Source organism: Rattus norvegicus, chromosome 1 (assembly GCF_036323735.1).
Source record: "Rattus norvegicus strain BN/NHsdMcwi chromosome 1, GRCr8, whole genome shotgun sequence".
Classification (NCBI taxonomy): Eukaryota; Metazoa; Chordata; class Mammalia; order Rodentia; family Muridae; genus Rattus; species Rattus norvegicus.
In genome coordinates, this window is record NC_086019.1 from 67,934,784 (window position 1) to 67,950,167 (window position 15,384).

The 15,384-nt window shown below is 36.6% G+C and overlaps 1 protein-coding gene and 1 pseudogene across 1 annotated transcript; one reads left to right on the plus strand and one right to left on the minus strand.

The window, feature by feature from the left end:
- The window catches only part of LOC134484174 (vomeronasal type-2 receptor 116-like), a 56,275-nt pseudogene extending 47,164 nt beyond the window's left edge, over window positions 1-9,111 (minus strand).
- Window positions 9,112-14,084: 4,973 nt separating this feature from the next.
- On the plus strand, window positions 14,085-14,993 carry Vom1r2 (vomeronasal 1 receptor 2). Its single transcript, XM_039097001.1, has one exon. The coding sequence runs from the start codon at window positions 14,085-14,087 to the stop codon at window positions 14,991-14,993; it is 909 nt and encodes a 302-aa protein (XP_038952929.1).
- Window positions 14,994-15,384: the final 391 nt, after the last annotated feature.

Genomic DNA, 15,384 nt, shown 5'->3' on the forward strand with positions numbered 1-15,384 from the left:
TCATTAATGGTGTCCCAACCAAAAAGAGCCCAGGTCCAGACTGGTTTAGTGCAGAATTCTATCAAACCTTCATAGAAGACCTCATACCAATATTATCCAAACTATTCCACAAAATTGAAACAGATGGAGCCCTACCGAATTCCTTCTACGAAGCCACAATTACTCTTATACCTAAACCACACAAAGACCCAACAAAGAAAGAGAACTTCAGACCAATTTCCCTTATGAATATCGACGCAAAAATACTCAATAAAATTCTGGCAAACTGAATTCAAGAGCACATCAAAACAATCATCCACCATGATCAAGTAGGCTTCATCCCAGGCATGCAGGGATGGTTTAATATACGGAAAACCATCAACGTGATCCATTATATAAACAAACTGAAAGAACAGAACCGCACGATCATTTCATTAGATGCTGAGAAAGCAATTGACAAAATTCAACACCCCTTCATGATAAAAGTCCTGGAAAGAATAGGAATTCAAGGCCCATACCTAAACATAGTAAAAGCCATATACAGCAAACCAGTTGCTAACATTAAACTAAATGGAGAGAAACTTGGGCAATCCCACTAAAATCAGGGACTAGACAAGGCTGCCCACTCTCTCCCTACTTATTCAATATAGTTCTTGAAGTTCTAGCCAGAGCAATCAGACAACAAAAGGAGATCAAGGGGATACAGATCGGAAAAGAAGAGGTCAAAATATCACTATTTGCAGATGACATGATAGTATATTTAAGTGATCCCAAAAGTTCCACCAGAGAACTTCTAAAGCTGATAAACAACTTCAGCAAGGTGGCTGGGTATAAAATTAACTCAAATAAATCAGTTGCCTTCCTCTATACAAAAGAGAAACAAGCCGAGAAAGTAATTAGGGAAACGACACCCTTCATAATAGACCCAAATAATATCAAGTACCTTAACCAAGCAAGTAAAAGATCTGTACAATAAGAACTTCAAGACACTGAGGAAAGAAATTGAAGAAGACCTCAGAAGATGGAAAGATCTCCCATGCTCATGGATTGGCAGGATTAATATAGTAAAAATGGCCATTTTACCAAAAGCAATCTACAGATTCAATGCAATCCCCATCAAAATACCAATCCAATTCTTCAAAGAGTTAGACAGAACAATTTGCAAATTCATCTGAAATAACAAAAAAACCAGGAGAGTTAAAGCTATCCTCAACAATCAAAGGACTTCACGGGGAATCACTATCCCTGAACTCAAGCAGTATTACAGAGCAATAGTGATAAAAACTGCATGGTATTGGTACAGAGACAGACAGATAGACCATTGGAATAGAATTGAAGACCCAGAAATGAACCCACACACCTATGGTCACTTGATTTTTGACAAAGGAGCCAAAACCATCCAATGGAAAAAAGATAGCATTTTCAGCAAATGGTGCTGGTTCAACTGGAGGGCAACATGTAGAAGAATGCAGATCGATCCATCCTTATCACCCTGTACAATGCTTAAGTCCAAGTGGATCAAGGACCTCCACATCAAACCAGACACACTCAAACTAAAGAAGAAAAACTAGGGAAGCATCTGGAACACATGGGCACTGGAAAAAATTTCCTGAACAAAACACCAATGGCTTATGCTCTAAGATCAAGAATCGACAAATGGGATCTCATAAAACTGCAAAGCTTCTGTAAGGCAAAGGACACTGTGGTTAGGACAAAACGGCAACCAACAGATTGGGAAAAGATCTTTACCAATCCTACAACAGATAGAGGTCTTATATCCAAAATATACAAAGAACTCAAGATGTTAGACCGCAGGGAAACAAATAACCCTAGTAAAAAATGGGGTTCAGAGCTAAACAAAGAATTCACAGCTGAGGAATGCCGAATGGCTGAGAAACACCTAAGGAAATGTTCAAAATCTTTAGTCATAAGGGAAATGCAAATCAAAACAACCCTGAGATTTCACCTCACACCAGTGAGAATGGCTAAGATCAAAAACTCACGTGACAGCAGATGCTGGCGAGGATGTGGAGAAAGAGGAACACTCCTCCATTGTTGGTGGGATTGCAGACTGGTAAAACCATTCTGGAAATCAGTCTGGAGGATCCTCAGAAAATTGGACATTGAACTGCCTGAGGATCCAGCTATACCTCTCTTGGGCATATACCCAAAAGATGCCTCAACATATAAAAGAGACACGTGCTCCACTATGTTCATCGCAGCCTTATTTATAATAGCCAGAAAATGGAAAGAACCCAGATGCCCTTCAACAGAGGAATGGATACAGAAAATGTGGTACATCTACACAATGGAATACTACTCAGATACCAAAAACAATGACTATGAAATTCATAGGCAAATGGATGGAACTGGAAAATATGATCCTGAGTGAGTTAACCCAATCACAGAAAAACACACATGGTATGCACTCATTGATAAGTGGCTATTAGCCCAAATGCTTGAATTACCCTAGATCCCTAGTACAAACGAAACTCAAGACGGATGATCAAAATGTGAATGCTTCACTCCTTCTTTAAATGAGGAACAGGAATACCCTTGGCAGGGAAGGGTGAGGCAAAGATTAAAACAGAGACTGAAGGAACACCCATTCAGAGCCTGCCCCACATGTGGCCCATACATATACAGCCACCCAATTAGACAAGATGGATGAAGCAAAGAAGTGCAGACCGACAGGAGCCGGATGTAGATTGCTCCTGAGAGACACAGCCAGAATACAGCAAATACAGAGGCGAATGCCAGCAGCAAACCACTGAACTGAGAATAGGTCCCCCGTTGAAGGAATCAGAGAAAGAACTGGAAGAGCCTGAAGGGGCTCGAGACCCCAAAAGTACAACAATGTCAAGCAACCAGAGCTTCCAGGGACTAAGCCACTACCTAAAGACTATTCATGGACTGACCCTGGACTCTGACCCCATAGGTAGCAATGACTATCCTAGTAAGAGCACCAGTGGAGGGGGAAGCCCTGGGTCCTGCTAAGACTGAACCCCCAGTGAACTAGACTATGGGGGGAGGGCGGCAATGGGGGGAGGGTTGGTAGGGGAGCACCCATAAGGAAGGGGAGGTGGGAGGGGGATGTTTGCCCGGAACCCGGGAAAGGGAATAACACTTGAAATGTATATAAGAAATACTCAAGTTAATAAAAAAAAAAAGAAATACCCAATAAAATAGTTTCATGAGGTCCCATTTGTCAATTCTTGATCTTAGAGAGTGAGCCATTGGAGTTTTGTTTAGGAAATTTCTGCTCTGCAAATAAGTTTAAGGTTCGTTCCTACTTTCCCTTCCATTGGAGTCTGGGGATCTTGTTTTATGTTGAGGCCCTTTATCCACTTAGACTTCAGCTTTGTGCAAGGTGACAAATACAGTTCTATTTTCATTTTCCTACATATTGACCACCAGTTAGATCAGAACTTTACTGAAAATATTTTCTTTTTTCATTGCATATTTTTGGCTTCTTTGTCAATGATCAAATGTACATAAGGGTGTGGTTTTATTTCTACATCTTAAGTTTTATTCCATTGATAAACCTGCCTGTCTCTATATAAATACCAAGCAGTTTTTCTCTCACTATTGCTCTGTTGTATAGCTTGAGGTCATGAAGTGTGATCCACTTAGAAATGCTTTTTTTATTGTTGGATATTTTATTTACTTACATTTCAAATGTTATACATTTTCTCTGCTTCCCCTCTGCAAACTTCCTATATTGTTCTTCCTTCCCCCTGCTTCTATGAGGGTGTGCTCTCACTCACTCTCAAACTCCAGCATCACCTCTCAAGAATTCCCCTACACAGGGTTGGGGATTTAGCTCAGTGGTAGAGCGCTTGCCTAGCAAGCACAAGGCCCGGGGTTCAGTCCACAGCTCCGAAAAAAAAAAAAAGAAAAAAAAGTATTCCCCTACACTAGGGCATTGAGTCTTCACAGGTCCAAGGGCCTTTCCTCCCATTGATGCAAGATAAGGCAATCCTCTGCTACTTATGCAGCTGAAGCCATGGGTCCCTCCATGTGGTACTCATTGGTTGGCAGTTCAGTCCCTGGGAGCTCTTGATGGTTTGGTTGAATGATATTGTTGTTCTCTCTATAGGGTTACAAACCCCTTCAGTTCCTTCACTACTTTCCCTAGCTCCTGAAATTCTTTCTTCTATCACTTATATTCTGTTGGTGATGCTTGTATCTTTGACTTCTGATATCTTTCTTAAGTTTTCCATCTCCAGTGTTGTCTCCCTTTGTGTTTTGTTTTTTAACTTTTCTATTTTCATTTTTAAATCCTGGATGGTTTTCTTCAATTCGTTTACCTCTTTCATTGTCTTTTTCTGTCTTTCTTTATGGAATTCATGTGTTTCCTCTTTAAGGGTTCCTACTTGCTTTCCTGTGTTTTCCTGTATTTCTTTAAGGGAGTGTTTTGTCATTCTTCAAGTCCTATATCATCTCATGAGCTGAGAATTCAGATCTAAATTTTGGTTTTCAGGTGTATTGAGGTATATAGGGCTTGTTTTTGAGTTCTGATGCTTCCAAGTAGTATAGGTGTCTGTTGCTTTTGTTCTTATCCTTGCCTCTCACCCTCTTATTATCTCTGTTGGTAATTGGCCTATCTGTCTCTGACTGGAGCTGGTCACTCCTGTGAGCTTGTGATCCCATGGTTCTGCAGTCCTGTGATCCTGTGATCCTGGGATATTTGATGTGTCAGAACTTTTGGGTTCTGTGCTGCATTTGGATGTGGTATGAGTGGGTGGGTGTACGAGGCAAAGTCTCTGTGCCAGGCACATGGACACTCAATCAAGTAGGAGTGTGAGTTTAAGGCTGTGCAAGATACCTGTGTTTCTTGGTTCCAGGTTCTTTGGATATGCCAGGTATTGGGTCAGTGTTTGAGGTCTCACCTGTGATCAAGGATGGGTCATAGCACCTGGGGGATAGAGCAGAGTGGGTAGTGATCCCGAGCAGACTCCACTCCAGGAAATGGTGCAAATAGAAAAGAGTATGGGTCTCTAGTTGGGCCAATATTTTATTCTTAATTCCATTATTGAGTTATGTCCTATGCCCATTAGCTTGACATTCTACAGCTCCTCATAGTTTCTTTTTCTTTCTTTTTTCCTTTCTTCCTTTCATGCTTTCTTTGTTTCATTTCTTTCTTTTTTCTTTTTCTTTCTTCCTTCTTTTGTCTCTCTCCTTCTCTCTCACTTTTTTTCTTTTTACATCCTATGTGATATCACCCCAATAGTCCCCTCAAAGTTTATCTCTCCTAATACTCACTTTTGCTCTCTTCTGATAGAGTGGACAATGCCCTAGATGTCTTCTACATTATCATGTCAATTCTCTGCAGGATTTTGGAAGTACTCTTTCACTGAATCCATCCAAGGGATTCCTGTAAGAAAACTGACTCCACAGTCAGGTTACTGCTTTAGAGATAGCCTATTCTCCACTGGTTCGAGGACCCTCACTGAAACTAAGCCGTTTGTCTGGTACATATATGCAAGGGACTTTGGTAAAGCAGGTGTTTGGTATTTGGTTTGAGACTCAGTTTCTGACAGCTTCAAGGTGTCCAGGATATTTGACTCTATTATACTTCCTGTGGAATTCATATATTTTCAGGGACTTCAATTTTTACACTAAATATTCCATAAGCACCTCAGAGTTTTGTCCCATGTTTTGCTCTCAATACATGCATCTGTTTCTACTAGCTACTGGGGAGATCCTGCCAGAAAAGCATTATGCTAGTCCCATGTCTCACTGAGCATGACAAAAATGACTTTTATCACAGTTGCTGCTATAACTCCCAAGCAATTTTAAAACTCTTGAGCCAGTTGTTAAGGTTCACTTTGCTCCCAGCAGAGCAATTTTCCAGATTACATGCACATTAAGTCATTAACATCTGCTTACAGCACTCATCTGGATTTCTAATCCAAAGTTCTTAACCCTCCTACATTCCTTCCAAAACAAATATGGTCAGTTACACCCATCCTTCTCTCTGGTACAAATTTATACCTTCAATATTTTTCTGCTGATTTACAGCATAAATGCAAACAGCTTTAAGAAGGGAGAGATTATTTTGACATTCATATCCTTATAGACTGTTCATCATGTCCTGTTAAGGAAGCAGAAGAGTATAAAAAGAGCAATGGAATCAGGAATGGTGAGCTTAGGGTTCATGTCTTTACATACACAGCTGTTAATATTAATTCCCTTGTCAATGCATAGCTTTCTTCTTCATTGATGTCCAATTCAATCCTTTCCAAACAGCTTGAAAAACAATGAACAATTCTAACTTTACTCTTTTTAAAGCCTATTTTTAATGATTTTTCTTAAACACTTTAATCTCCTTTTTGTCCCACCAACCACCAGAGATAATGAAAAATGAGAGATAAACATTAAAAAATGGTTCTTTAGAACAACTCTCATCTGTGTTGTTAAGATAAAAGAAAACTTGATGCCCCAGTGTAGGGAAATGCCAGGGCGGGGAAATGGCAGGGAATCGGAAGGTTGTGGGGAACACCCTCATGGAGGCAGGGGGTAGGGGGAAGAGGTTGGGGGTGTTTACAGAGGGTAAACCCAGAAAGGGGGATAACATTTGAAATATAAAGAAAGAAAATATCCAATAAAGGAAAAGAAAAAGTACAAAAGCAAGTTAAATGCAAACACACACACACACACACACACACACACAAAGAAATTATGAATTCAACAAAGATAACTTGTTCCACTCCCAAACACTTCACAGATATTCCATCAGTTCAGTTCAGTAGAGCTAAGAAAAAAACACAGGTCAACAACAGTGACTCTACCTAACAGAGAGAGCCAGAACTCATCCTCTACACAAGTCAACCAGCAGGAGAGACTCTGGCCAACAAGAATACCCAGAATATTTCTTGGCTGTGACTCTCTCTCAAAACAAATAACAACAACAACAAAAAACCATGACCAACAGACTTTGCATAGACAAACCATCCAAGCTCAGCCTCTGTCGCTGTTCATGAAATCCTACTTAAACCACCTTTAAACATCAGGTGTCCTTCATGGATCTTGTCCTGCTTCAACATATATGTCTTTCTCAACTTACAATACTCTGCAATCAGTCCAATTCCACAAAAAAAGTCAAAACACACCACCAGAAGACATTTTGTGTTCTCTCTCTAGAGAGTCCTGACAAATGGACTTCAGCCACACAATACAAGACAGACCAAAATATGTGCTATTCATGAATAATCCTTCATCACTTGTCCTTTTACACATTTGTTTTAACAGAACATCCTTTCAGCTCTGTCTGTTTCAACCAAACAGTCCTTCACAAGTCTGCCTTAACTTTTCACCTATGTTTGCTTCAACCCTATGTTACTTCATGTATATCCCAATAAAACTCCTTCAACAGAAATGACTTTCCAAAGAACCCGTAAGTATGCACTTCAGGAAACAAGTGGTGGTCCTTTTTCTTTTTGTCAATGGTGGTTTTCTCATTCAAACCAACACAATATCCATCCAGGAAATTGACAAGGTCAGAACAACTTTCTATGTCTGTAATTTGTTGAATTGAATTCTTAAAATTCTGAGAATTCTAGGAACTGAACCTAAAATTGAATCAAAAGGCTGGATGTCTGACATGGACTATACTGCTTTAGTATCTCTTATGTCTTTAAATACTCACAGAAATATTCTTCTTGGACAGAATGTGAATATTAGTTTACTACAGTATCCATTATCTTTTCTTTCTTAATATAAGAAGTTATGTTCAAAATATTTTTCATGAAGATTAATTGTGAATACTCTAGGACCACTAAAGGAATTTTGATTAAAAGTGCATATGTACTGTTTAAACAAGACAGTTGATTTTTTTGTGAAGGATTGATATTTGCATGTAAATTCTATAATGAATAGAGCTATGTTCAAAGATTTTGCCAGTGCCATGTTGAGGTTTCCTTATTATTCTAAATTTAATTTTTAAGCAGTTTTAAAAGGAGGATGAGAATGATTTTTGGTGCAAATCATTATCACAAACGATTCAGCAGTTATTCCTGAATTTCTGACCGATTATACTTGGCCCAATGTGATAACAGTGGGCAGTGCTGGAATCTGATAATAGTAGACTAAATTTCTATAGTACAGTTAAGAGACTGTTGGAGAAGAGTAAGTCACAGAAACTTCTTTGTAGACCTTGATATGCTTGGTATACTCTGAAATGGTTATTCTTTAGGGGTCATGAGAATATAATTGTTTGTAGCTTCTTCAAACAGTTTAGAATGTTCCTTTGGAGACACTCACATGAGTTTAATGATGAGCTTTGGTAGTTAACTATTAAAAACACATACCTGAAAAGTTGTTGTTTCTCAAAGCAAGTCATGGCTTTGTCACAGAAGACATAATGAAAACTGCAGTTTATAAGTGAGATGAGGTCACAGATATTGACCTTTATCTTAAAGTGAGATGTCTCGCTCTTGCTAGTACTGGATTTCAGAAATTTCAGGGTATCATGAAGTGCACACTGAGCTGAAGTTTTGGCACAGAGAATGAGTCAGGTGAGCAGTTTGTATTTGCTGTGCATAGCAATACATCTAAGATGGGAAGTCTGGGATGAAGATTTTACATGGAAAATTTGATTCTGTAATTGGAAACACATACAATGAAAACCTTGACTTCACAGATTCTATGAATATTTGCACTTTATTTTTTCCAAAATCCTGATTAATTATCTGTGTGATTTATTAAGGAATTTAGTAAATGTAAGCATAATAAATATCAATTAATAATAATTCAATTTTTCTCATATATTTTTGTTGAAATACAAAAGTAATCATGAACATACTGTATGTAAGTGTGTGTGTGTGTGTGTGTGTGAGTGAGTGTGTGTGTGTGTGTGTGTGTGTGTGTGTGTGTGTGGTTTGTTTAGAGGACAACTGCCCTTTTCTTCTGACAGATTTTGTATTTTAATAATATTATCATCATACATTTTAGACAAAGCTTTCAACTCTCTGGAACTTTCTAAATATTCTAAACTGACCTGTTAGTGAGACTTGTGGGTCTTTATTTTCTGTTCTAGCACTTGGGTGAAAATTCCTCTTAGTTGCTGATAGTAGACGTTCAACTCAGAATATTACATGTCCAAGGCCACGAATTCACCATATTAACCATCTCGTAACCTATAATTATTTTAATTTCTCGGCCATATTTTCCATAAAATATTTGTTTTTCCATGTAATATCTCAGAATTCATCCCAGTTAGAGACCAAATTATATAATAAGAAAATTTATTCAGTCCTTCAAAAGAAAATAAAAATTTAAAATTGCTTTATTAGTTCATTTATAATTGTGCATTATGTCACTAAAATAATATATGGCTCTATCATTGTTACATGTTCCATTTTTGGGACATCTATGTTAATCCATAAATGATGCCATCACTGCTGATCCATACTTTATTGTTTCTAAGTGCAATCATAATGTATAAACTCATATTTTATTTGTATTTGCTTGTTATACATTTCCTTGTATTTCATTTACAATGCTTCAGAGTATACTATCATCTGAAATCAGCTGAAGCTCTGTCCACTTAAATAGTATGAAGGGATGTCTAAACTTGTAAGCAACAAATAGCGTTATAATTGTCTAATACATAAACCATGAATGTATGATGATTGACATGGATATTATATACCTCCTGTTATATACAACTTTTTGCATAAATATTCTTATTTGAATATGATCACTATTTCCTGTGTGGGAGATGAATGATTTATTTTAATCCCTGAGAAAAAAGAATATAAACCATTTACTGAAGTTTTTGGCCAGCAAAATAGATGGCAGTACATGAGAAAAACATAAGTGTTTTTAATCATAATGACCTCCTGTAACAAATACCTAATTGCAAGGTTATCATAAAATAGTCCCAACAGCTTTTGAAATAAAATTGCAGTTACAAGAATGTTATTACCCTCTGAAGCAAAGTCATTTTATCATTTCCTAGAACAAGCAGAATAAAAATATTTGTAGTTAAGTCTACAAGTGAGGTATAGAACAATTTTTGAAAAATATAAAGAATAAAGTAGGTTTGTCTTTACAATAAAATATCTCTGGGGGTTGGGGATTTAGCTCAGTGGTAGAGCGCTTGCCTAGCATGCGCAAGGCCCTGGGTTCAGTCCCCAGCTCCGAAAAAAAAAGAAAAGAAAAAATATCTCTGAAGACTAAGATGGAGGAGGACTGATTGAGCATTCCTGGTTTGTCTTATGTCCTCCTGAAATTTTTGATACAGCCTTAGAATACTTTAAATGGGAAGTAATAAAAACTTGTAATGCGGATGTAGATCTCTCCTGAGAGACACAGCCAGAATACAGCAAATACAGAGGCGAATGCCAGCAGCAAACCACTGAACTGAGAATAGCACCCTAGTTGAAGGAATCAGAGAAAGAACTGGAAGAGCTTGAAGGGGCTTGAGACCCCATATGAACAACAATGCCAAGCAACCAGAGCTTCCAGGGACTAAGCCACTACCTAAAGACTATACATGGACTGACCCTGGACTCTGACCTCATAGGTAGCAATGAATATCCTAGTAAGATCACCAGTGGAAGGGGAAGCCCTTGGTCCTGCTAAGACTGAACCCCCAGTGAACGTGATTGTTGTGGGGAGGGTGGCAATGGGGGGAGGATGGGGAGGGGAAAACCCATAAAGAAGGGGAGGGGAAGGGATTAGGGGGATGTTTGCCCGGAAACCGGGAAAGGGAATAACATTCGAAATGTAAATAAGAAATACTCAAGTTAATAAAAAAAAACTTGTAATGCATAAAAGGAGGCATATAGAAATTATGATGGCTTGTACAGCATCAGAAGAACATAATTTTTAATCTTGTTATAACAATACATGTTACATGTAGTTATACTGTCCATTTGCCAGCAATTTTTTTTGGTTTGGTTTTGTATATAATATTTTAGCAATTTGTTGAGAACAAATGGGGATGTGCTCTCCTTTACTGTCAGGTTCCATAAATACTAGAATACCAGGCAATAGTAGGGAGAAGTAAAACCTATGTGGCTTTCATCAGAAGCTTTTGGTTTGCTAGCCCATTTGAATAGACTGAGAGTATTTACAACAACAAGACTGAATTACATCAGCTTTTACCAAGTTGGGGGTTCTGGTGTTGGAAGCCTGACTGGGGCTGGCCTAGTGTAAAGCATCTTCGGAGAAATTATTTCTATCTACCATATAGAATTTGTCAAAGATAGATGTAAACTAAAGATAGAAGTTAAACAACTTAAAAACCAAACTCTTATAATTTGAGTATTCTGAAAAGAATACAGAATAAACAGATGATTGTCCAAGTACTAATTTTCAGTCCATTTGAAATGTGGGGGTTGGAGGGATCCAAGTTTTAAGAATTGTTTTTATCCCTGCAGTTTATATTGCCATTTTTAGAAAGTACATTGAAATTCTTGATGTACAAAAAGTTTCTATGTATTATCTGAAAATCAGCAAGAGTAGATTCATAGTTTTTCAGCATAACAAAATTATGGTTTTGTTGAAAAAGCCTGAACATTCTTTTGTTTCTGTCCAGGGAGATGTACATATAAATTGAACAGAGATGATTTTTGTATGATAAGTAGCATCTAAATTTTATTAAAAGACTACTAGAGGAAATTTATCCTACTGAGTGTGTAACTAAGCATAACAGCACTATTTTATCAGAGCTAGATTAATAAGCTATCAGAATTCCATTGATGGGGTAAAACTCTGAAATATTAAATCTCAATATATATTTACTTGCATTTGTAAACAGTAAATATTTTTCTAAAACTTTGTACTTTATATAAGCATTTCATTTTTACCATTAGACTTGTTTACCATTAAAGCATATATGTTTGTTTATTGAGATCAGTCTTTGCAAATCAGATTATTTTATACAGTAAACTTTATATATGAATCCTGCTTATTCTTTAATATGATATCAATATTATTAAAGATCTGAGAAGTATAAATAATAGGAGTACGTAGAATTCAAATGGACAGCGGATTACAGGAATCATTTTCAATTAAACATATTGCATGACATTCAAAAGGTATCAGATATGTTTGATGGCAATTTGTTATACATGATTTTAATTATAATTTGCTTGTTTTTAGTTACTTGTATTAGGTATTACTTTGAAAAAACACATTATAATATAAATAAAGCTTTTTCTTACAAATATGTAATATAAATATGTATATAATTCTATATATAAAATTTTGTATAAAAATTGGGTCATTTATGTGATAACTGTTAATCTTCTGTCTTAATGATTTACAAAAGTTTCCAATAACTTAATAGCTTTCATAATATTGGGATTTTAAAGTTTTTTCCCTGTAAAGATGGCAATTAAAATTATAATTCATGACTTGAATCTCTTTTAGTATCAAAAATTCTTTAATTATACTGACCATATTGAGACAGGCAACTTATTTTTTCTGGTTCTTAGATAGTGAACCATTGCAGAACATCACAGTTTATTGTATGAGAAACCTGTTAGCTTGAAAAACTTGATAAACTACACTTAGATATTAGATTCTGTGTCAGACCTCTCTGAATAGCTATGTTGCTCTGAGCATTATGTGGGTCTATCAAATATCTTGGACCACAGTATTATGGGGGTTCCTGAGGTTCTGGGTGTTTCTTGGATTGCTTTTTTTCTCCATCTTTATTAAATTGGGTACTTCTTATTTAAATTTCAAATGTTATTCCCTTTCCCAGTTTCCAGGCCAACATCCCCCAACCTCTCCCTTTTCCCTTCTATATGGGTGTTCCCCTCTCCATCCTCCCCTCATTACTGCCCTCCCCCTAACAATCCTGTTCACTGGGGGTTCAGTCTTGGCAGGACCAAGGGCTTCCCCTTCCACTGGTGCCTTTACTAGGCTATTCATTGCTACCTATGCAGTTGTAGCCCAGGGTCAGTCTTTGGGTAGTGGCTTAGACCCTGGAAGCTTGGATTGCTTTTGCTACCCAGATTGTGATTCCTTATTTTTTTTTCGTCCCTTGTGTCTAGGTTCTGCTGCATACCAAAGAGGGAAGGATGGAGCAGAACCTAGTTTCTCAGTTCATGTCATCATTTGGTATGTCGAGAATCTGAAACACACTAGGTGAAATCAGGCAAATAATACAGAGACACAGAGAGACAAAAAGAGAAACAGAAGGAGACAAAGAAACAGAGATACAGAGACAAAGACAAAGAATGCGGGAGGGGCTGGACATCTCAGTCATATAATAGTGTTAAAGCTCTTTTTATGACAAATATTTTAGATGACAGTGAAACAGCTATCTCACATTGTATTCAAGAAAATAGCTTGTGCACATAGATTTTATTAGGGCTGAAAATAACTGTATAAACCTGGGAAACTAAGAAGAGGTTCCTTTTAGGATGAATTTTCCTTGGCTGAAGTTTAAAGTTTTTGAGAAGCTTACCAGTAAGTTGGTTCTGTAATTTTGCTATGGATTATTTAGCATTTAGCAAGAATACCTATATTTATGCATGCTATATAAATTATAATGAAACCTAGATATTTAAAAATTATATATTGTGTCACTTAAACTTTGGGATTATTGCTTTTACCATATACTAATCATTGCATCATGTGTTCACAGAGAAATAATGGCATTGTTTTGAAGAAATGCTTTTATTTTGTTTAAATTTCAGAGGAGAAATGTATAAGTTTTTCTTTTTTCTTTACTTTTTTGCTTAAAAGGATAATTAAAATAACTTTATCTTCTATCTGAATTCTAACTGGAAATTAACTTTGAAATTTGTCAATGAGCATCCTTTATGATTTTACTCACTGGTCATTGATTCTCTAACAGATACTTGGACCTAATCTTAATACTGCTATTTCTATGCAACGTTCTGGAATAACTTTTCATAAGTATATAGATTGGGAGATTTCAGCAGTGATACTGACAAGATATCTTTGTGAAATATTGGTGACAAAATGATTTTCTGAGTCATAGTCCTCCAATTTGATTAACTGCTAGGCAATTATAATCTAGAGCCCATGCAATTTTTTTTCACATCAACAACCAATTTTCTAAGAGTTCAAGGAAGTGAATTTTGCAACTGTTTAAGGAAAAATTGTTAAGTGACAGAATGTACCTCAAGGATTTGATAATAGGAATAGTGTTCTTACTTCAGAGTACAATTGGGATTCTGGGAAATTTCTCTCTTCTTTCCTGCAACCTGATCAATTACTATATTGAACATAAAATGAAGACTTCAAATTTGATTCTTTCACATCTATTTACAGCCAACATTTTGATCCTTGTGTCTTCAGGACTGCTACATACAGAACAAACTTTTGTGATAAAAGTATTTATCAATGATTTTGTCTGCAAATTCCTTTTGTATATTCAAAGGCTGGGCAGAAACGTGTCCATTAGTACCACCTGCTTTTTGAGTGTCTTCCAGGCAATCACCATCAGTCCTAGGAACTCTTTTTGGATGAACCTTAAAGCCAAAGCTCCACATCATATTGGTCTCTTCACTTCTCTTTGCTGGATTCTCTACATGGTATTAAATATGATTTTTCCTGTGTATATGTATAACAAAGAGAACAGAAAGAATCTGACACATAAAAATTACTTGAAATATTGTTCCACTGTAGTTCATGATGACTTTGTAGACCGATTATATACTACAATTATTGTTCTTCCTGAAATTTTGTTTTCTTTCATTATCATCTGGTCGAGCAGCTCCATGGTTATCATTCTCTATATGCACAAGCAAAGTGTTCAACATATCCATAGCACCTCTGTTTGCTCCAGAACATCTCCTGAATCCAGAGCTACCCAGAGGATACTGACCCTTATGTCCACATTTATAAGTTTTTATGCCCTCTCTTCAATCTTACAAGGCTGCATTGCTCTTGTATATAATCCTGGTTGGTGGCTGATAAACATCACAGCAGTCATTTCAATGTGTTTTCCTACTTTTGGACCTTTTGTGATGAATCATGACTCAATTAAGCTTTCCTATGCTAGAAATTCTCAACGTACATAGTGTTATCACAGGGATACAGAGTGTATGGTTTCTTTCCCACACTATTTAAATTTTAAATTCCTCTTCTGAAAAGAAATGTCAACATACAACTAATGCCTCATCACTTTACTTTCTAAAGGAAACTGTACTCAGGGGTTTGGTTTTAATCTTTTGAAACTAATATCTGTAGTTTTATAGCAGACTACAATCAAGGAGCTTGTTCTATTGTATTATTTTTCTATCAGGAAAATAGTACTCTGTTTTAGGAATCCTAAGTAATGTTACTTGAGGAAGATAAAATAAGTTGTGTTTCCATATTTAGTCACAGCTTCTAGAAACTGGGTAAACAGATTATATCTTTACTATAGAACTTTTCCATAAGAAAACAAAATGATGAATAAAATGCCATTTT